Source organism: Sminthopsis crassicaudata, chromosome 1 (genome assembly GCF_048593235.1).
Source record: "Sminthopsis crassicaudata isolate SCR6 chromosome 1, ASM4859323v1, whole genome shotgun sequence".
Taxonomy (NCBI): Eukaryota; Metazoa; Chordata; class Mammalia; order Dasyuromorphia; family Dasyuridae; genus Sminthopsis; species Sminthopsis crassicaudata.
Window position 1 is genome coordinate 561,690,221 of NC_133617.1, and position 22,467 is coordinate 561,712,687.

Here is a 22,467-nt window from a genome sequence, read left to right on the forward strand (position 1 = left end):
AGTTGTGGGAAATCCATGTTTTGTTTTTTTTCCTTTGAGTCTCTTTGCAATATAAATTCATTCTCTCCTTTTGGGGGAGGGGATAGAATCTCTAAACTACATAAACTTTTTAAGGCTGGTTAGTGTTTTCTTTGGAATTTTATTTCCCAAAATTAGTGCTTAGGGCCGGGATCAGATTCTACCCTCCTGCTATACTTCGAGAACAATGATTAGTCCTATTTTGGCTCTCCTTGGATCTCCCTGTGTTCCTGTGCTGAGATCAACCACGTGGGATTAGGACCCCCAACCTTGGATCTTTAATGTTCAGGTTGCTAAATCCTCAGACTTCTATAATATCTCAGTGTCAATGGCTAAGAATAGAGGAGTGCCTGGGACTACAGTTTTTGCATCTGACTACTGCTGCACTATTCTGATTATAGTGTACTGTCCAGAGTTTTAAGGTCTCCATCCTGAGGTTTTCCAACCACCCTAGGCTTTTCTGAGTGGGGGTGGAGACATTTTCAATGTCTCTAGCACATAAGTTTACAGCCATATGTGCCTCTGCTGGGAGATGTGTCTAAAAGGGTTTTGATGATAGCTCTCTTTTCTACTGCTCTACTGCCTATGGGCTTCTGGGCTGGGTTTTCTAAGTAGTTTTGTGGTGGAAAAAGTCACTCTTCAAAGATTTTGCTCTAAAGGAGTCTTTTATTGCATTAGTTTGCTTGAAAAAAAAAATTTCCCCAACTTAATAGCTGACAGTGTTCACTACGGCTGAAGTAATATAACTACATAAATTCCCATCTTCTCTATATCTCCAGTACTTCCCATTTTAAGAAGGGAAAAAAAATATAAAAAATGGAAATATAGTATTAACAAATATGATATTTGGAAATAATTCTTCAAAAGATTAGAAGATTCAATAGGATATTCTACATATGTAAAGTTACTTTTAAACAAAAAAAAAGGATGATAATATTGAAAAGTTTAATTAATGTAGTATCAGATTATAAATATATTTTCTATTTTCAATTCATTAATGTCAAAAATGAAATTTTAAGAAAAGAGAAATAGCTGTGTACCCAATAATAAAATATCTTTAAAAACCATATGACATGTAATTGTACTGGTATTCAATATGTTTTAAGGTTTGTAAAGTTTTTTACATATGCTAGCTCATTTGGTTTGAATAAGAAGAAATTAGAAATAATAGGCCCAAATGAATTTCATAGTCTATCTTTTCTTTCATATGAAAGTCCAAAAGCGACTATATGGGGTTTTTTTTTGCTTCTATTGTCTCCCCACAAACATAAACATCAATATCAACAAAATCCTGCATTTTTTTAAAATCAGCCAAATTGTTAAATTCTTAAGCATCCAAAGCTCTGAAATGATAACCTCTGGAATTACATTAAAGAATACATATACCAGAAAATTAATTCCAGGAGTTAAAAAAAAAACACACACACAAATAATTAACTTTAATAAAAGAAGGTACCTCTGATCTCTGCCAAGGGAGGAATGTGATAGTTCCACTGGCATTAGCAAAATCATCAATTATGTAATTAATGCCAGTGGACTCTATCTGGGAGATGGTATAAAAAACATGCACGTAATCCAGAGCTCCCCGGGTTCTCTCAATGACACAGGAAATGGTGGACCCCTCTTCTGCTATCTGAAATTAAATGAAAATTATTTTTAGGTAAATATTGATCCTAATCACTCAGTAAAGTAGATTCCATTTAAGAAAATCAGGAAATTATTATAAAATCTTCACTTTTATTGAAAATCATCAACTTTCTGGTACCTATTTGGAAAATGGTATATAAATACATATATTTAGTGATAGAAATGGTGTACTTAGGATAGAATCCTATTTTTTACAGATACTTTACAAAATGATTCATGTGATAATTTATATAGATTCATGTATATCAACCCATAGTGAAGTTTTTTAATGAAATTTGTGATCTCATCATTGTAAGGAACTCTTAAATTAGGAATTTCCTCTTCCATTACACACCAGCATCTTCTTATGCAGTTTATGTTTTGAAAAAAGAGAGTGGTCTGAGGATACTATGTGCCTAAGGTCACATAGAAAGTACCCATCAAAGATAGAGCTTTAATTCAGATCTTAAAGATTCCAAGGACAATAATTTAATCAATAAACTTCAGTGCCTCTCAACCTTAGTAAATGCTATTATTATACAATAGCTAATGTTTATAATGCACTTACAGACATAGTACTAAGTGCTTTACAATTATTATATTACAATACAATATAATACAAATATTATATCATATTATATCATATCCTCACCACAACCATGGAAGGCAAAAGTTATCATCTTTATTTTACATATGAGGAAATTGAGAAAAACAGAAGTTAAATGATTTTGCCATAACCACACTGCTATCTGAACTTGGATTTTCTTGACTCTAGGTCCAGCACTATATCTATTGCATTGCCAAGCTGCTTATTTAGAATATCTAGGGAAGAAGGTAACAGGAGGAAAATCATAAATATCTTGATGCTAACAGAAAATTTTGGTATAAATCAGTTAATATTTTTAAAAATTAATTTTATTGTCTTATACAGTCATTCATTAGGCTATTATTTAACTCCAAGTATTTCTGCCTTATAAAAGATGAAGCAGCATAAGGACAATACTTTATTTTCTTCTGTGTCCTTTATACTGTCTAGAACAAAATCTTATGTACAGTAAGCACTAAATAAATATTTAACCATCTTCCATTTAAACTATAATTTAAGATTTCTTATATTTTAAACCTCTTACTTTGATTTGAATAGCTGAAATGCATAAGCCTCATTTTGAACAATTTTAGAGATTGATTTAAATTTTAGATATGTACCATTATAAATCATTAAAATCAAATTAATTTGGTTAATCCAGCATGGACTCTATTCTGTTCTACAAAATAATTAAACTAGAAAATTGAACAGCTGTTTTATAAACAGCAGGTTAACTGGTTCCACCAATTTTGGTCTGAAAAAAAATTAATAAAAAGAATCAAAAGATTCTGAAACTTAACCCTCAAGTGTCAAACTTCAGATGAAAATGGTCAACAGAAAGAGGAGTTAATCAGGTGAAAAGAGGAAATGAGAGAAATTCATTTCCTCTGCTTAAAATACATTCTACCTTTTACTCTAAATGCTCTAAATTTACTTAATTTTCATATTTTTGAATTGAAGAGAGATATACTGGCCTTGATTCAGGAAGATTTGTGTTCAAGTCTTAACTGATACAAAATGCCTGTTTGACCCTGAAAAAGTCACATTGTTCCAATGCTGGATGCAATTTTCTCTAAAACTTAATAGAACAGTTGTCAATCTGTATTGGTAGACAGAGTTTGTTCTTACTTCACTACACATATCTTGAAAAAATAAAACACCAAATGCATCTCATACATTTCCAATCTTTTTTTCTTCCCTTTATCTCCAGAACAGAGAAAAGAAGAATAGAACCCAATTACCTTCCTTTATACCCAGAACTATTCCCCTGGGGCTAATCCACTATGCTCTGTTTCTACAATTGTACACTAAGTCAAAAAACAATCTAAAAGTAAGTTTTTTTAGAGTACTCCCAAGACTCCCATCACAAGGTCAGTCTAGATAGAATCCACATGCTAAAATGCTGTGAGCAGTGATTAATGGAGACAAAAAATGATGTTGGCCAAAAGATAATGCCATAGGAGAGCTGGGATATTCTGAATTCTACACATTTTTATGAAACACCTTTCTGAATAAAGGAACATGTTGCCTTAAACCTTGTGAATCCATCATACATATTACAAAAATTCAGTAGGTCTGTGAATTTAAATCCTATTAGATAAAAAATGTTTTACAATCCATATTTTCAGGTAGTACCATTTCTCATTAAATGAATAAAAGAAGCAGCAATTCACATATGATTCAATAATTTTCAATACCAAAGGCACATAATATAGGAACACAAATAATAATAACAGCCTGCATTTCTATAGCACTTTAAAGGTTACTAAGCATATTTCTTTTCTCTGAAGTATGTAATATGGATATTAGCCTTAATCTACTGATAAGAAAGCTGAGGCTTAGAGTAATTGAATGACTTGTGTCCATGATCTCCTAGATAATAAATGTCAGAGGAGGCATTTGAACCTATTTCCTGACTGAAGCAGGATCCCTTTTTTTTTTTTAACATGCTATACCAAAGAGTTAACAGAGAATGAAAATGAAATTATAGGCATACATAAAACAGCTGTGAAATTTTTCTTTGGCACAATAATAAACAAGTTCCTTAAGGGCCAGAGACTATCTCACTTTTATATTTGTATCTCTAGTTCCTTGCACAATGCCTTGCACAAAGTAGACACTAAATGATTGTTGATTGATTGACAGATACAAGAATTAGGTTTATTTTTGTCATTTTCACATGGGAAAAATTTTTCTAACCCAAAGTTTATTATTAAAAGCAATTTACAGGTTCATTCACACATGTATTGTAAATTTTATTTGATAAAGATATATGTATATATGTGTGTGTGTGTGTGTGTGTATATATATATGTATATATATATATATCTTAAATAAAAATTTTAAATAGAAAATGGAATATTAAACTTTTCCCTCCATTTTAGGTTATAATGTAGTTTTAAAATATGGTTCAAATGACCATTTCAGTAATGTGACATAAAGGAATATAGTACCCAAGAGTGTAGTACAGTAGAAACAGAACTTCACCTTAAGTCCAAGGACCTGGTCAAGTCTTTACTCAGCTATTTATTATTATCCATGTGAACAACCTATTCCAGGCCTCAGTGTCTTCAACTGTAAAGTGAAGCTACCAAACAAAACTATATCTAACATTTTTTCAACAACAATCTTACATAACAAATTATAGAATCATAATCATCCAAATTCTCAAAGAACTGAATGATACAGTCTTGGTGTCTCTTGGGAATACAGTATTTGCAAGGTCTTGTCTAAATCAGCAGGGATATAAAAGGAAGGATGAAATGAGTAAAAATTATTAGAATCGTTTTTTTCTAGAAAAAAATTAACTATTCTTATCACTGAACAATCTTTCCTTGCTAAAATAGATGAATGCTAAAGAATTAGCATATCCCATGAATTTTTAATTTAGTTTCATGCTTGGGTGATGGTCTGTGAAATCAGATTGTATCAATAGCACTTATATAGAAAAGAATCTATTAACATAACATATGGTAGGTACTTAAAAGCAATTACAGTTCAAGCTGAAATAAAGTTCTCATTCTCATAAGAATATTCTCAAAATGTATCTTTAAAACTTTGTTATATTAATTTATTTTTTGAAATCATAAATTTCCATACTTTAATTCTTGAGACCAGTATCACTAAAAAAGACTGAAACTGATACAATGAACAATAAATCTTATTCATTTACAGTCATTCAAATACATAGTTGTATTTCAGTAAAATAAGTGTATTAAATAGAAAGTTTTAGGTTCTGAAATATGACATAGAAAAATAGAGTAAAGTAGAAAATGGCAATAGGAGAAAAGGCCTTTCAGCCAAATAGCCAATTAACTGGAAGGAACCAGAGAGCGGTTAGAAAGGGACCTTAAAATGCAGGGAGATTTTTTTATTGTTCAGCTGATTTTGCCATGTCTGACTCCATTTGGGGTTTTCTAGATGAAGACACAGGAATATTTTGCCATTTCCTTCTCCAGCTCATTTTAGAGGTGATGAAACTGAGGCAAACAGGATTAAGTAGTGTGTCCAGGGGTCACAAAATCAGTGTTTGAGGCCACATTTGAATTCAGGTCTTTCATACTCCAGGACTGCTATGGGAATTTAAAATCACAAAAGAATTTCCACACACTTGTACATATGCATTATATCAAAGCAGAATGGATTAATATTCAAAATAATACAATTGTTTAACAAAAATGTTTTATTTTTAGCTTAGACTAACTGGTTGATTAAGTCATGTCAAATGACATAAAAGGAAGTTTATAAACCACAAGTTATCATGGTGAGATGACAAGTGGGAGATGGTTAGATCTAAGGTGGGGAGGACACATTTTCAGTAAACTATCATTCTTCACATTGATAAAACTGTAGTCTCTTTAAAAAGCTGCAAGAGCAGCATTGTTTTTTCTGTGAATAGGAGACAAAAATACCATCATGTGACATAAAGTTATATGCTTTTACATAAGAAAGAAAGGAGTTGCTAATCCTTTTCTTAAAATTTACAGGGATGAAAATTCCACAAATTCCTCTTCTACAGTAATCCAGTGCCAGCATTCAGTTTCTTTTTTTCCATAGCTAAGAATCAGAATGAAAGCACTACCAAGGACCATAAAGAGTATCTGGCTCAACTTCCATATTTCGCATAGAAGGCAGCTGAAGCCAAAAGATTAAAGGAGTGCAGCATTGGGGAGTTAGTTGGCAAAAGAGCCAGGCCTGGATTTAGTCCCTCATACTCCCGCCTCTTAAACTATGGCTCTTGCCACTATCCTACAGTGACTCATGTCAACAAGGAACTGACCTCAGCATCATAGACACAGAACTAGAAGAGACCTTGGAGATCTTCTAGTCCAGCCTGTTTGCTTTACAGATGGTAAAACTGCATCCCAAAGAGTTCAGTGACTTTCCCCAAGGTCAGTGAGATAGTAAGTGAGAGGGTCGGGGTTTAATACTGGTCATTGTACTCCAAATCCAGTACTCTTTCTACTGTACTGTAGTTTTCTTCTTGCTGTATATGATAGGTACAGCTATATAAATCTTACAATATATGAAATAAACTCACTCCACTTTTATCTTGTGTAAAAACTGTCAACAAATTAATCATTTTATTAATATGGGTACAATAACCTACCTAAATGGGGAAGTATGGCTAGTTATAGGCAATAATGTTGGGGTTTTTGGTTTTTGGTTTTTTATTTTTTTACAAGGCTATGAGTTAAGTGGCTTGCTCAGCATGTCTGAGATCATGTTTTAACTCAGGTTCTCTTGTCTCCAGGTCTGTGCTCTATCCATTTCATCACCTAACTGACCCAATAATGCCTTTTTCTCAAAAAGCTTTATGGACCTAGTCAAGTTCAAAGAGCCATTTAGGCCAAAGGCAGATGCTAAGCTATTTCTACCTTCAGCTAAATAAAGTCAAGTTTTTATGCCTACTTTGAAAACTGCTGATTTTTACAGCAAACAAACAAACAAACAACAAAAAAAAAAAAAAAAAAAAAAAAAAACGGTTCTCAGACACAGCTGGATTTTTTTGTTGTTTATTTGTTTAACTGTTTATTCTACTTAGGCTATATAGTTCTTTGAACTTTATTTGTGTTAGTCCATATATAAATAGTTAAGACCATGACATAAGTTTAGGATTGCTTTCATAATAACTAGTCCCAAGAAGCCCTATTATTTACTGTATAGTTGAACACCTTACAGCTTTGCTAAGATTCAATTTATAAAATGGGGATAACTAAATCAATCTTTTCTACCTCACAGAGCTATAATAAGGATTAACTAAAAATGCACATGAAAGTATTCTGACACCTTTAAAAATGCCAGTCAGTCCAAAAAAAAGGTACCATTACTAGAGCTATCTTTCTATATACACATCAGACTCACTAGCAATATATTGATCCAAATTCACACCAAAAGTCCATACCACACTTATCCAAAGAATGAGAAGTCTCCAGAATACCCATTATTCTTTTTTTTTTTTTTTTTTTTTTTTTTTAGTACCCATTATTCTGCAGAAGCCACTATTAGGGTGGCAAACTAGGTATTATCTATGACTGCTCACTTTCTCTCCAATCTGTTGTCAAGGTCTATCCATTTTACTTTCTTAAGATCCTGCAAAGCCTCCTCTAGCATTCCCATTATTATCGGACAGGCCCTTATCATCTCATATCAGGACTACTGCAATAACCTACTTTCTCTATCAAATCTACTCCAATTCCTGTCCTCAGCTGTCAAAGTGACCTTTAAAGTTCAGGACTGACAACATCACCATCCTACTCAATAAACTCCAGTACTATTAATACCAGAATCAAATATAAAATTGTTTCTTAAGCATTCAAAACCCTTCATTATCCCCCTCTGTTATTCTCTCCCTCTCCCTCTCCCTCTCTCTCTCTCTCTCTCTCTCTCTCTCTCTCTCTCTGCCTGTTTCTGTCTCTCTTTGTCTCTCTGTCTCTCTCTCTCTCTCTCTCTCACACACACACACCCCTCTTTTTAGTCTTCTTACACTTTATATCCTAAACCCAAACCCCACATATTATTCAATCCAAACAGGACAATCCATCTCCAAGATTCTGGGAATTTTTTCTGATGGTTCCCAATACTTAAAATTCTCTTACTCCTCATCTCTGTCTCCTGACTTCCCTGGCTTCCTTCAATGTCCTGCTAAAATCTCTTCTACAGGAAACAATTCTAATCCTGCTTCATTCTATTGCCTTTGCTCTCTATCCTGTGGACAGCTTATTTGTACATAGTTGTCTGCCTGATGTCTCCCCCACTAGACCATCAGTTCCTTGAGAACAAGAACTGTCTTCTTTCCTGTCTTTGGATCTCCAGTATATAGCATAGTATTTGATACATAATAGGGGGTTTAATAAGTGTTTACTGATTGACTCAAATTGTAATTCTACACTTTAGGCATCATGGAGACTTCTCACTACCTTATCTTATAAATAGATTAGGAAGGCCAGTGTACACTGTATAATGATACTTGTACCTCCATTTGTAGTAGAAGGGTATATTATCTATAAAATTAAAAATACTGTTTTGTCTTTTAATCTTCATTATTTTATCTTTTAAATATATAATTCAAGGAAACATGCTAGAATCAAATTGCTAAGGCAAAGTCAAAACTCTCCTCAGGTCTTTGGCGTTCACCCACAGGCCTTTGTTGTCACATATAACACCTGTGAGGCAGTTTCAAAGACTCTTAGGTTACTGAACAGGAAACCAACAAGATTACAGTGAAGCCCTAAAGACATAGAAAGGACAGATAAGGAGAGCAGCAAAGGGCCCAGTAAATTCACACTAACCAAGGAGGCTGATAAGAAAGGCATTTATTACTGCTACAGAAGCTTGTTAGCTAACCCTTGAGTAAGAAATTTTATTTGAAAACTTAAATAAATATTGATGTTTTATATTCATTTGGCCTCTATTAGCAATAAATGCAATAAATATCATCCCATTTTACATCAACTCTCAACACAGTTATAATCATTTATTCTTATAAGATCCCACAGTCAGTAGAAATTAAGTGGTGTCTTGAAGGTGATTTCTTTCAGTGAAATTCACTAATTCTCAAGCCTGATTCTAAAGGACTAATTGTTTAATAATATTCATATAATAATTCATACTTAGGCTGTGTGGCGTAATGAATAAAGTTGAGTCAGAGAGGCCTGAATTCAAGTCCCATATCCAATACAAATATAACATAATAAGATTGCATGACTCTGGGCAAACCATTAAATTTTCCATATCCTAGTCAAATGACAATTAGTCAGTCAACTGACATTTTTAAGCATTTACTATGTACATTTACTATGTCCCAGGCAGGCACTGTGCTAAGTAGTGGGGATTCAAACAAAGTCAATAAACAATTTCTTCTCTCAAGGAGCTCTCAGTCTAAAGGGAAACAGTATGCAAACCACTATGTATAAACAAGATACAGAACAGATAACTTGTAGAGATAACTTGTAACAGAGGGAAGACATTAGCATTCAGAAGAGCAGGAAAGACCTGTGACAGGAAGTGGAACTTTGGCAGAGACTTGAAGGAAGTTGGGAAAGGCAGGGGTAGGGCTGGAAAAAAAAAAGCGAATGAGGGCCAAGCATAGTGGAAAATCAGTGATGCTTGGAGTAGGGACGTGGAGAGTTTCAGGCAAAAAAGCCAGTATCATTGGATCATAAATACATTGGGGGAAAAAAGGGTGCAAAGTGTAAGAAGTCCCCCCAAAAAGTAGGAAGGGATAAGAAATGGAAGGTTTTAAAAGCCAAACGGAAGTTAAGATTAATGGGCAATATGTAGTGATAGAAGAAGTTCCTTTTTGGGAGATCTCTACATCTGTGAAATCACAAGTCTAGTACTAAAAAACCATACCAAAATAAACAAAGCAAAAACCAAGTCATCTATCTAATTGGCTCTTAAGTTTCTCTCTTTAAAAAAAAAAAAAAAAAAGCAAGATACCTTTAATGTAAAAGAAATTCTATTTATTATTAGCTGAAAGAAATCTCAAGTGCATTCACAATTAGTCATGATCACTGCCATGGAATATTCCAAGTTTCCCATCTTACCTCTGGTATGCAGGCTCCTGTAAAGCCAAACAATCCATTGGCATTGTCACTTTTTTGTATTGTTAATCTTGCTGTGATATTTTCTTGAGAAATACGAGCTCCACCACGTACAGAAACTAGCTTAAGTATAAATAATTCTTCTCCTTCTTCTTCATTGTCGTCTTTTGCTGAAACAATGAATGATTTATTGGTTTCTCCTTGTCTGTACTCTAGGTACCCAGAAATAGGGTGCAAATCATTCTTTGCTGGAGTGGCGTGAAGTTCATAGATTTCTTCTGAGGTCAATTTTCGCTCATACAACCTTACATCTTGCATCAATCCTGTAAACCTGTCATTACCATTCATCCCTGCACCAACTCTCATTATCCCAGGACCTGAAATTAGAAATCAGTGTTAACATTTAATTGCAAAATAGGTATATAACATAATACAACCAACTATATCAATACCTTCTCAAATCACAAGAAGGATTTATGAAATGGAAACATTGTACTAAAAGATAACATGACATAAGCCATATGTTTTACATAGCCATAACTTGTGTATTAACTAAACTTCTTTAATACTTCAGGGTTCTGTAAAGGATGTAATAATATGTGCTGATTAAAGATGATCAGATTAGGTTTTTTAAAACTATATAAAGACCTTTTAAAATATATTCTTTTTCTATGAAAGAATGAACTTTAAAAGTATGAACTGTGCTGGATTCAAAATCAAAACCTAAGTTTCAAACCTATGTCTTGACAGATTTGGAAAGATAGCCTCTCATGACAATTTTTAGCTTTAAATTCTATGATCTTATTTAAGAGAAAAATTGCCTAAGGCATCCCAATTCTTCTCCTTTCTCGTAGCCACTAAACACAACTCTATCTGTTGCACTCTACCCCAATAAGGCCCAATGTAAAGGTCATTTCTTTTTCTATGAAACCTTATCTGTTTCCTCTCAGAGAGAAGTATTATTTTCTTCCTCAAAATTCACAGTATTTTTAGTCACACACTCCTACTTTGCCTGATATTCTGATTCTAGGTATGCTTCCTACTAGATTTTAAGGTGAAGGCAGGGACCACTCTTTATTAATCTTTATATTTTTAAATAAAAAGCCACATTTATGAATGGAAAATAATTTTAAATAAAATTATTAAAAATGTGGGGAAAATGGAATCAAATATTTTTCAATAACACTTCTCAAATATTTTCTCAATTATTATTTTTTCAATCAACATATAGAAGGAATTATTAGGTAAAAGATAGATATGCTTCATGACATGAATTTAAAAAAAATAACTCTGTGCAACAAAGGTGAATAGGAGTAAAGGGCTGGATTTATGATTTCATTGATACAAAGAACTCCTGGATATCCTGGATGAGGACACACTCTCTATTAAAGCAGATGTCCATCTTCTCTACAACTTTGAGTACTGAGTATTGTCTAGAACACTGAGAAATTAAATGACCACTGAGAAATTAAATTAAATGATCATACATCCAGTAAATGTCAGAGAGAGAACACGGATCCAGGTCTTCTTAGCTTGTGCTTTCCCATTTTGAGCTACAGAAAGAAACATAATTCATATAAAAAGAAAAACAACAGATTCAGAAAATATTTATTTCAAATATAACAGACTCATACATAATTTCATAACTAAATAATATATGGAACTATTAAAAAGTTACAGTGATAATTCCCAATCTGATATGAAAAATTTTCAAAGGAAGAAACATAATCAGTAATTAATTTTAAAAATATTCAACCACAGTAATCATCAAAGAGATACAAATTAAAACAACTTTGAGGTACCAGCTCATATTCATCAAATGAGGAAATAATAAAAGCAATAATAGTCTCTGGAGGAAGAAGTGAGGCTGACTTTGCTCAGCTCTGCCTCACTCAAATCCAATTCACATGTTAGTTAAGACATCACACTCATGATATCATTAAGATATTTTCAAGAATGAAGAATAAACAACAATAATAACAGTAATAATAAATATAAATAATATTAAATAAATTAGTAAATAAATAAAATAAAATAGTAAATAAAAGTAATAATAAAAATTAAAAGTAGAAAATTATAATAAATAATAAAAGTTTTTTCTAATGCTTATATAGTACTTCTATGTTCCAAGTACTTAGCACAGAAATTGCACTAAGTAATTCATAAATATTATCTCATTTAATCCTCATAATAACCCTGGAACATAGATACTATTATGACCCTAATTTTACAAATGAATGAAATTGAGGCAAATAGAGCTTATGTGATCTGCCCAAGATCAGTAAATATCATTTGCTAGGTAGCACTGAGGATAAAGTGCTAAAATTGGCATCAGCAAGACCTGAATTGAAAAATCCCAATTTAAGCACTTGATAACAATATGTGACCCTGAATAAGTTAACTAACCTCTCTCAGCCTCGCCTTTCTCCTCTGTAAAATAGAGATAATGGTTCAACTAAACTATGTTTATACTAGGAAACTTTTGAGTGCATTTCCAAACATAAAATTGTCCCAACAGTAGTATTTTTATAAACCACTACTAAGTTTTCTCCTTATAAGTAATTTCAATAATCTGGAAATTTATAAACACAATATGCCCACAGTATGGAATAAGCAAATCAATACCATTTTGTCAGTAGAACATGAGATTGGCAAGAAATTCTATAATTCCCATTCAGTTAATTCATCTGGCTCTAAAATGGCAGTTTTTCTGTAATACAAGTCCCATTCATTTTCTTATGGCATTTGAGAAGAAAAAAACTATTATCAATTAATCAAATAGCTAGCCTAAGTGAATAATCTTGCCAGAAAAATTAGTTGTGTCCCTTTTATTTCCTTCTTTCCTAGTTCTATGACTAATGCCCTAGCATAGAGGTTATCCTACACTAACATTTTTGGGCATATAAATGTATAAGTTATGACTACTTCCATTATTAAGTTTTATTTGAAGAGACAGGGCATTTATCAAATATATATACATATACACATTTACATGTAACAATATCTCTTTCAATAATTTAATGATCTCTAATTTCATTGTTGCAATAAATGATCCTTTAAAGCTATATTGCCACCCAAAAAATTTATAACTAGAAAACCAATCTAATGAACCACCTCTCTAAATTTATCAAGGCTCCTTTTGGCTAAAAAATAAACCATAATCATGACTTGACTTTTTCCAATTTGATAAAAATATCAATAATGGCTAAGATTTATATTGGAAAAAGCTACTTCCTTTACTCCTCATTGCCATAATGAGGCACCAGAAGAAAGTTCAATGGTATATGGAAAAACTCTCTCTACTAATGTAGATTAGCACCTGATCTGCAAAGTCAGACTTAGAATTTAGCTGAGGGCACTAAGAGATTGAATGATTTGTCCAAGGTCATACAACTAGTTTGCATCAAGGGCAGGATTTGAACCTTTCTTTACTCTTGAAACTAGTATCTCTCCTGCATAATACTTGTCTGTTGAAAAAAGGTTTATTTGACTGACTAAATAGCAATAAAAGTGATAAATTTTACTGACCCAAGTAGTAGTAAATATATTTCCCTGTATTCTTTTTTGCATTTCATTTGTGATTTAATTTGTATAGCCAATATCCAAGGATGTCAATCTTTTGACTGATGGAAATCCCAACTCTGTCTGCAATTTATGTCTTAGAGTTTCCTAGGACAGTCAGAAATTAAGTAACTTGCCTGTAGCCACAAAATGTTAAAGATGGGATTCATATCCAAGTCTACCTCTAAGGCTGGCCTCCCTAACCACTGCAACACCCAAACTTTACAGGTGGAAACATTTAATAAACATTTGTTGAGATGGATTGAATGGAACCTAAAGAATTTCAGGAAAGGAAAAGTTCAGTTAAGGCTTCAATGCTTTGTTTTAGAGACTATAACTAAACAAATAGATAACTTTAGAAAACATTCGACAATACAGAAATATTTTTATTTTTTGGTGTTGGGATAATTTTTAAATGCTATTGTATTGGTTTTGTTTGGGAGACAGTTTTGCTGTTTTGTTTTTTTGGGGTTTTTTTTTGTTTTGTTTTTTTGTTTTTTGCGGATTTACTTTGCTGAGTATCTTTGGTTAGGGAGATACCAAAATGTATTCACATCATCTGAATATTTACAAGGGAGGGGGAAAACCACATTTACTCAAGCTGATAATAGTATAAGATATGCCTTAAAAGAGTTAAAATTTGCTGGAAACATCCATATACAGATTTATTGCTTTACAAATTCAAATTCAAAAATCTCCAGAATCAACCATAATGATAAACTCTCACTAAAAGCTCACGCTGGCCATTTTAAATTATGAAGGTTGAGGAGCTGATAAAGATTCTAAGTGAGTCTCTCAAGTTTCCATGACACTTTCTTCTTTACTTCAAGGTTCCATCTACATCTTTATCTATGAGGGGATTTCCTCTAGTGCAGACCATACACCTCTACCAAGGCACACCAAGGGCATCAGGAAACTGACTGTACATATTCTAAACAGGTATATATTGAATACTTTAATATCAAAAATGAGGAAAAAAATAAATTACAATCATATGAAGAACATGCTGAAAAAGACTTTAATCTCAATATATTTATCTGTTTATTCAAAATATTACATATATATACATGTATATGTACAAATATGTATCTATCCATCCTATCTATAAATTTTATCATAGAGGCCATAATAAATGGAGAACAAAGCACCAGAGTAAAAAAGACCTGAGTTCAAATTCCCTCCAACATATATTGGTTGTATGACTCTGGACAAGTCACTTAATCCTGTTTGCCTCAGTTTCCTCATCTATAAAATGAACTGAAGAAGGAAATGGCAAAGCACTCCAGTATCTTTCCCAAGAGAAGCTCAAATGGGGTCAAGAAGAATTAGACAAAGGATTGAAAATGACTAAAGAAAAAATGTGGAAAAAAAAGAAAAAATGAGCTAGTTTTTGCCTTCAAAGAATTTATACCATATTGAGGAAAACAAAACACTCACAGAGACACACACACACTCATTCAGTCACCTAAGATCTGTATGATTCTTCAAGATCCCACTTGGGGTTTTCTTACAAAAATACTGGAATAGCTTGCCATTTCCTCCTCCAGCTCATTTTGCAGATGAGAAAACTGAGACAAATGGTATGAAGTGATTTGCCCAGGGTCACACAGCCAGTTGATGTCTGAGGCCAGATTTGAACTCAGAAAAATGAGTCTTTCTGACTCTATACACTGTACTACCTAGCTGTCCCCATGTACATACACAAATATATAAAATACCTAATATTTATATAACACCTACCACATGCCAGGTACTGTGTCAAATATGTTTAAATACTATTTTATTTGATCATCACAGCCATGGGATATAGGTTTTATTGTCGTTCCCATTTTTATAATCAAGGAATCTAAAGCAAATGGGGGGGAAGGTTAAATGATTTGTCCAGAGTCATTCAGCTGGTAAATGTCTGAGGGTGCATCTGAACTCAGGTCTTAATGATACTGTGTGTATGTATGTGTGAGTGTATCTATATATGTACATAAGCATACACCCATTCCCTTGCTTCTTCCTTGTTTTCCTCCCTCCCTTTCTCCTCTTTTTCCCCTTCCTTCCCTTCCTTCTTCTTTCCCCTCTTTTTTTTCCATCTGTACCTCCTTCCTCATATATATATATATATATATATATATATATATATATATATATATATAGAGAGAGAGAGAGAGAGAGAGAGAGAGAGAGAGAGAGAGAGAGAGACTATACAAAATAAATATAAAGTAATTTGATACCTAAGAGCATTAGCAATTAGAGGGATCAAAAAGAGCTTCATGTAAAGTGTGGTACTTGAGTTTATTTTTAAAGGAAATAGGGTTCTAAAGGAAAGGTTCGGGATGAAAAACATTCCAAACATAAAGAACAGTCAGTGAAAAACTATTGAGAGATTATTTTTACCTTCCAAATCCAATTCTTCCTTTGCAACAACAAAAACAACAAAATTCGATTTTGCACATATATATTGTACCTAGGAACATATTTAATATGTATGGAATGCCTGCCATTTAGGAGGGGAGGGGGGAGAGAAGGAGGAGAAAAATTCGGAACAGAAGGGAGTACAAGTGATAATGTGGTAAAAAAAATTACCTATGCATATGTACTGTCAAAAAAAAGTTATAATTATAAAAAATTAATAGTAAAAAAATGCTTTATTCACATGAAAAGAAAGAAAGAAAGAAAGAAAAGCTACTTAGAAAGAAGATGAAATGTCCTGCGTGGGGTATAGGGAGAAGGCTGCTTTGGATAGACCATAGACTGTGCAAAAAGGAATAATATGGAGTCTATAAAATTTAGGACCAAATTGTTAAGGACTTTAAAATCCAAATCAAGTTTGTATTTAATCCTATTTAATTCTCTATTGCCTAGGGAACCACCATAGTTTACTGAATGGGGAGTGATACTGATGAACCTGGGCCTTAAAAAAATCACTTCAGCAGCAAACTATGTGGAGGATGAAAAAGAAATGAAGCAGTCACTAATTAGGGGGCTTTTGCAACAGTTCAGGCAAAAAGATGATACGGGCTTGAGCTCAGATTGTGATTATATGAATTAAAAGAAAGAATTCACTGATGCAACAAATACTGTGGAGATAGCAATAAAAAATGAGACATCTACTTAAATATATGTGTTGATAGAAAATGAAGAATAGGGATTTACAACGAAGCTAGTAACTTTGACATAAATAGGGAATTAAAGAAGAAAAGTAAATTTGGAAAGAAAAATCATGAGTCTTGCTTTAGACACATAATTTGGGAGAGCTGTAGTACATTCACATAGAAATAATCAAACAAAACTATTTCCACTCATATGAAAGAGTGTTCCAAATCACTATTGATCAGAGAAATGCAAATTAAGACAACTCTGAGGTATCATTACACACCTGTCAGATTGGCTAAAATGACAGGAACAAATAACGATGAATGTTGGAGGGGTTGTGGGAAAACTGGGACACTGATGCATTGTTGGTGGAGTTGTGAAAGAATCCAACCATTCTGGAGAGCAATCTGGAATTATGCCCAAAAAGTTATCAAAATGTGCATACCCTTTGACCCAGCCATACTACTACTGGGCTTATACCCCAAGGAACTACTAGAGAAGGGAAAGGGTCCTGTATGTGCCAAAATGTTTGTGGCAGCCCTTTTCATAGTGGCTAGAAGCTGGAAGATGAATGGATGTCCATCAATTGGAGAATGGTTGGGTAAACTATGGTATATGAATGTTATGGAATATTACTGTTCTATAAGAAATGACCAACAGGAGAAATACAGAGAGGCTTGGAGAGACTTACATCAACTGATGCTGAGTGAAACGAGCAGAACCAGAAGATCATTATACACTTCAACAATGATACTGTACGAGGATGTATGCTGATGGAAGTGGATTTCTTCAACATAGAGAAGAGCTAATCCAATTCCAATTGATTAATGATGGACAGAACCAGCTACATCCAGAAAAGGACTGGGAAATGAATGTAAACTGTTATTTTTACCTTCTGAATCCAATTCTTCCTGTGCAACAAAAAATTCGGTTCTACACACATATATTGTATCTAAATTATACTGTAATATATTTAACATATATAAGACTGCTTGCCATCTGGGGGAGGGGGTTGGGGGAGGAAGGGAAAAAATCTGAATAGAAGTAAGTGCAAGGGATAATGTTGTAAAAAATTACCCATGCATATGTACTGTCAAAAAAATGTTATAATTATAAAATAAAATAAAAAAATTTAAAATTTAAAAAAAAAAAAAAAAAAAAAAAAAAAGAAATAATCAAACATCACTAAGTGATGACCAGAGCAGAGCTCAAGAAAGAAACTAGGATTGGTGACTTAGATTTTTGGGAGTCATCTGAATAAAAATATTATTTAAAAAAACTATAAGATCTGATGAGATTACCAAGTGAGAATATATAGACATAAACATTCCACAAAACAGGAGCACTTAATTCAATGTAAACACAAATGCCTCTTCAAAGTAGCCCATAAAGTTCAGCTACATGAATATTTATCCATGTTCAATAATTTTTCCTATTTTCCTTCAATTTAAAAAAATGATTCAATTTAAACTAAACACTTGCTTTTTCTAATCCAGCTTATATAATTCTAAAATCTAATAAACTGGCTGTGAACACTTCACTCACCATCAGCTATTGCTTCACCTTTCAAGCTCTTCAATCCTCGGGGCATTGGATTTCCATCAAGGTAGAATTCAATTATGCTATCATCCAGGATAATCAGAAGATGAAGCCAAATGTTTTCTTCCAAGTATTTCACAGCTGTTGTTTTGGCAACATAAGTAACATTGGAACCCAGAGTAGTATAATGAAGCATAAGTGTTACATAAGAAGAATTTGTTTGAATTTTTACACCATAATACATAGTTCCATTGCCATCATCCTTTTCTACTATAAATCCATTTGTATTAGCATTAGGTATTACCCAAGCTGAAAATGTAAAGTTGGCAATTGTGTTATTTCTTGTGGGGTGATATTTTGAACTAATGGTTCCAAATGCATCTTCCATTCCACTGAAGTATAAAGCATCTGTTCCACTGTGATGGCGTCTCCTATGTGGCTGTGATTGCACTGAGTTAGGAAAAAATCCAATCAATAAAATATCTATCATTGGAGGTAATCCATCAGTGAACTCACTGGTCAGTATTTCCCAGCCAACTCGTACATTTCCAAAGGTCCCTTGTTGTCTCAAAACAGTGAAGTTGGTAATATAGGACATATCATCTTCTGAAAGGACATCTTCTGCTACTTCCCGTTCCTGGCAATCTGGGTCCAAGACAAAAACTCCAAAGGGATCATCATTGAATGGAATCATAACACTGACATGTAGATTGGTTTCTGCTAATTGCCCACCAGGACCTGGGGATCCACCTGTGTTTTGAGAATACAAAATGATTAAGATCGCAGAATCTGAAATCCATATATTCTATACCTGGAAGACTTTGAGTTTATTTAAAAGAATAATTTTAACAATTTAATAACAAACACATATTTAACCTATGTGAGAAATGCTTATAAAAGAAATGCCACAGAAAGAGAAAAACAAAAAAGACCAAATGAAAAAGAAATTAGGAATTCTTTGTGAATTTCCAAAAGACAATGGAAAGGGCAAATTGAGAGAGAGTAGTTGAATCTCTACCTTCTTTCCCTATTCTCTACTCAGATGATCACCACCATAACTCAGCCCCTTTATCAACTAACTCTTGGCTAGACTCTTACAGTAGTCTCCTCATTAGACTTCCAACGTCTAGTCTTTCCTGCCTTCTATCTTCCATGAGAATATAAAAATAATCTTTCTAAATAGCAGGTGTGATGTCATCACTCCAAACAAAAAGATATCTTTGCCTTCACCATCTCCTTCCATTATTTATTCCATCATAATTTTTATGTCACTTTTCTTCTCAAGTCTCCAAGTTCTACAATGAGTAAAATACAAATTCCTTTTTGTCTAGCATTCAAAATCCTCTACAATCAGATGCCACCCACTTTTCCAGCCTTATCTCATATAATATTGTAGAAACTTATTCTAGAGCCAAATAAATTGGACAATTCAGCATCTAAGTATGCTCTGAGCTGCTCAGCCTTACTACATTTGCTCCTACTGTCCCATTGTCCATAATGTCCTCACTCCATATATCTGTTAAATTCCTATCCATCTTTTCAATGCTATCTTTTCCATGAAGCTGGTCCTGATCCTTTTGATCAGTAATATAATTCCCCCCTTCCTTTATATTTCACATAACATTCTATTTTTAAACTTGAATTCAAGTCCTGCCTCTTACTCTTATTGCTTGAATGATCATAAAGAAGTTGTTTGTATCCTCATTGAAAAATAGAGGCATACATCTAGGGAGAGGGTGGAGGGAAGGAGGGGAAAAGTTGGAACAGAAGTTTTTGCAAGAGTCAATGTTAAAAAATTACCCATGCATATGTTTTGTCAATAAAAAGCTATAATAAAAAAAAAAGAAAAATGGGGGCATATATTTCCTGTAAATATCTCAAATTAGATCATCCATGTAAAATATTTTATAAATCTTAAAGCACCAAAAAATATTGATATTGCTGTAGAATATTATCATATGTATTTTTGCATTAGTTCCCTAGTAAGAATATATATTCACGGAGACACATATTATACAAGATGGCACTAAATTGTGCTCTATACACAGTAGACACTTATTGTTTTTCCTATTACTTCCATCTTTGCTATATGGGAAGATTTGAAAGAAAAATGTTCTATAGACACTCTGAAATAAAATCAAAATAACTTCTAAGCGGAGATTAAATTAATGATAAAGTATTTTCTCCCATATAGGTACCTTTTATATAAAGACTCCCTCCATTTGAGATTACATTCCACTTATACTGTTTATATCTTGTAATTGCATAATTTTTCAACATATTATCTTACCCATTAGAACTTGAGTTTCTTGAAGAAAATGACTGTATTTTTATTTTTACTTTCACTCCCAGTGCTTAGTACAATATTTGGCATATAGTATAATAATGACATGGTGGTGGTGATAACAAGATGATCCCCCTTGGAACTCCTTATAGTTCCTTGTTTTTCACGTTCCTAATGTGTATCATTGTATATTTTATTTATCTGAACCCTATACCCTCTTGACTACAAATTCCTGAAAAATACAATCCTTGTCTTATCTAAAGTTTGTATCTCTCAAGTACCAACAACAGTGACACACACTCTCTCTTGCGCTCTCTCGCTCTCTCTCTCTCTCTCTTCTCTCTCTCTCTCTCTCTCTCTCTCTCTCTCTCTCTCTCTCTCTCTCTCTCTCTCTCTCTCTCTCTCTCTCTCTCTCTCTCTCTCTCTCTCTCTCTCTCTCTCACACACACACACACAGAAATATTCTCAACATCAAGAACAAAATCTAATTTTTCAATTGATATCTGTTTAAGTATAAACCATCACAAGCTGGTGTTAACAGTAAGAAAATCTAGAAAGAAGTCATACCTGAAATGTTTATAAGTCTTAGAATATAAAATTCATTGAACTCAGGAATTTTATCAGGAATAGCATGGAGAATTATTGGTTTGGATACTTCTCCATCCATGAACATAACCACCCCTGAAGTTTCATAGAATTCTTGTCCATTTTGTAGAGCAGAATCATTTTCAAACAGCTGCCACATCAATGAAACATTGCCAAAGTGACCTCTGTGCCTCAAAATCCTGTGGAATTAATCATACTAAATAAGATTCATTTGTAATTGGTTTATAAGTAATGGATCATAAATTGAATAAGAAAACCAGAAGCATATTTCCCCTGTAATCTCCAAATAGACATTTTTCTATTTTCCTACTCATTGTATATCTTTCAGAATTTTCCAGCCAACCATGAAAAAGGTTAACCTAATTTGCTAAGGGTATGTCAAGTCATGTCATGTCCTGCAAAAAACAGCAGGATGGCTAAGGTAAAATAGCTTTATGTCATAAAATAAAACATTTTTTACTAGTCATCATACTCAAAAAACTTGAATGGCAGGAAAGTCTGAGTCTGAGCAAAACATAAATATTTTAGATTTTTTAAATGTCAAAAGAAGAATAGAAATAGAATTATTGCTTACTTACCAAAATTCATTGGTTTTTCCTTCTTCTACTGCTTTGTCTACAGGATCCAAAGAAAAAATACCATTGGGATCATCATTAGCTTCAATAATAACAGTTGCAATCCCATATTTATATACCACTGTGTCACCTAGTTTAAAATACAAAAAGGAAGAGTTTCAAGTAACTCTATCAGAAGTTCATTTTCTATTACATTCAAATCTTGTCATACTTATTTTATCTCAATATATTGTTCATATAAATTTATTTGCAAGAATGAAACCATTTTCAACAAGTGTCATGTGATAAATGAATAATGCTGCATCAATTCCCTTAAGACATTAATTTTTTAATTGAATTCACTATTTTCCTACCCATATCCTCCCCCATTCCAGTCAAGGACACTCTCATTCTTCCTGTCCCACAATATGGATATTAACCTTGATTCCTCAAATCTAATTACTCCATATTTAATCAATTATTAAGTCTAGTAACATGTCTACTATTATGTCCCCTTCCCTCCTTCTGAAACTGCCACCATTCTGATGTGGGCCTTAATGC

At 33.1% G+C, this 22,467-nt stretch overlaps 1 protein-coding gene across 2 annotated transcripts in view; it reads right to left on the reverse strand.

The window, feature by feature from the left end:
• ADGRV1 (adhesion G protein-coupled receptor V1) overlaps positions 1 to 22,467 on the reverse strand; it is a 710,827-nt gene that overhangs the window by 584,519 nt on the left and 103,841 nt on the right. For both annotated transcript variants that reach the window (XM_074282108.1, XM_074282109.1), the window contains 5 exons: positions 21,931 to 22,057; positions 21,314 to 21,531; positions 18,469 to 19,212; positions 10,279 to 10,652; positions 1,475 to 1,651 (listed from right to left, as the gene is read on the reverse strand). In XM_074282108.1, coding sequence (XP_074138209.1) covers positions 1,475 to 1,651; positions 10,279 to 10,652; positions 18,469 to 19,212; positions 21,314 to 21,531; positions 21,931 to 22,057 — 1,640 coding nt within the window. The remainder of the gene's footprint in view (positions 1 to 1,474; positions 1,652 to 10,278; positions 10,653 to 18,468; positions 19,213 to 21,313; positions 21,532 to 21,930; positions 22,058 to 22,467) is intronic.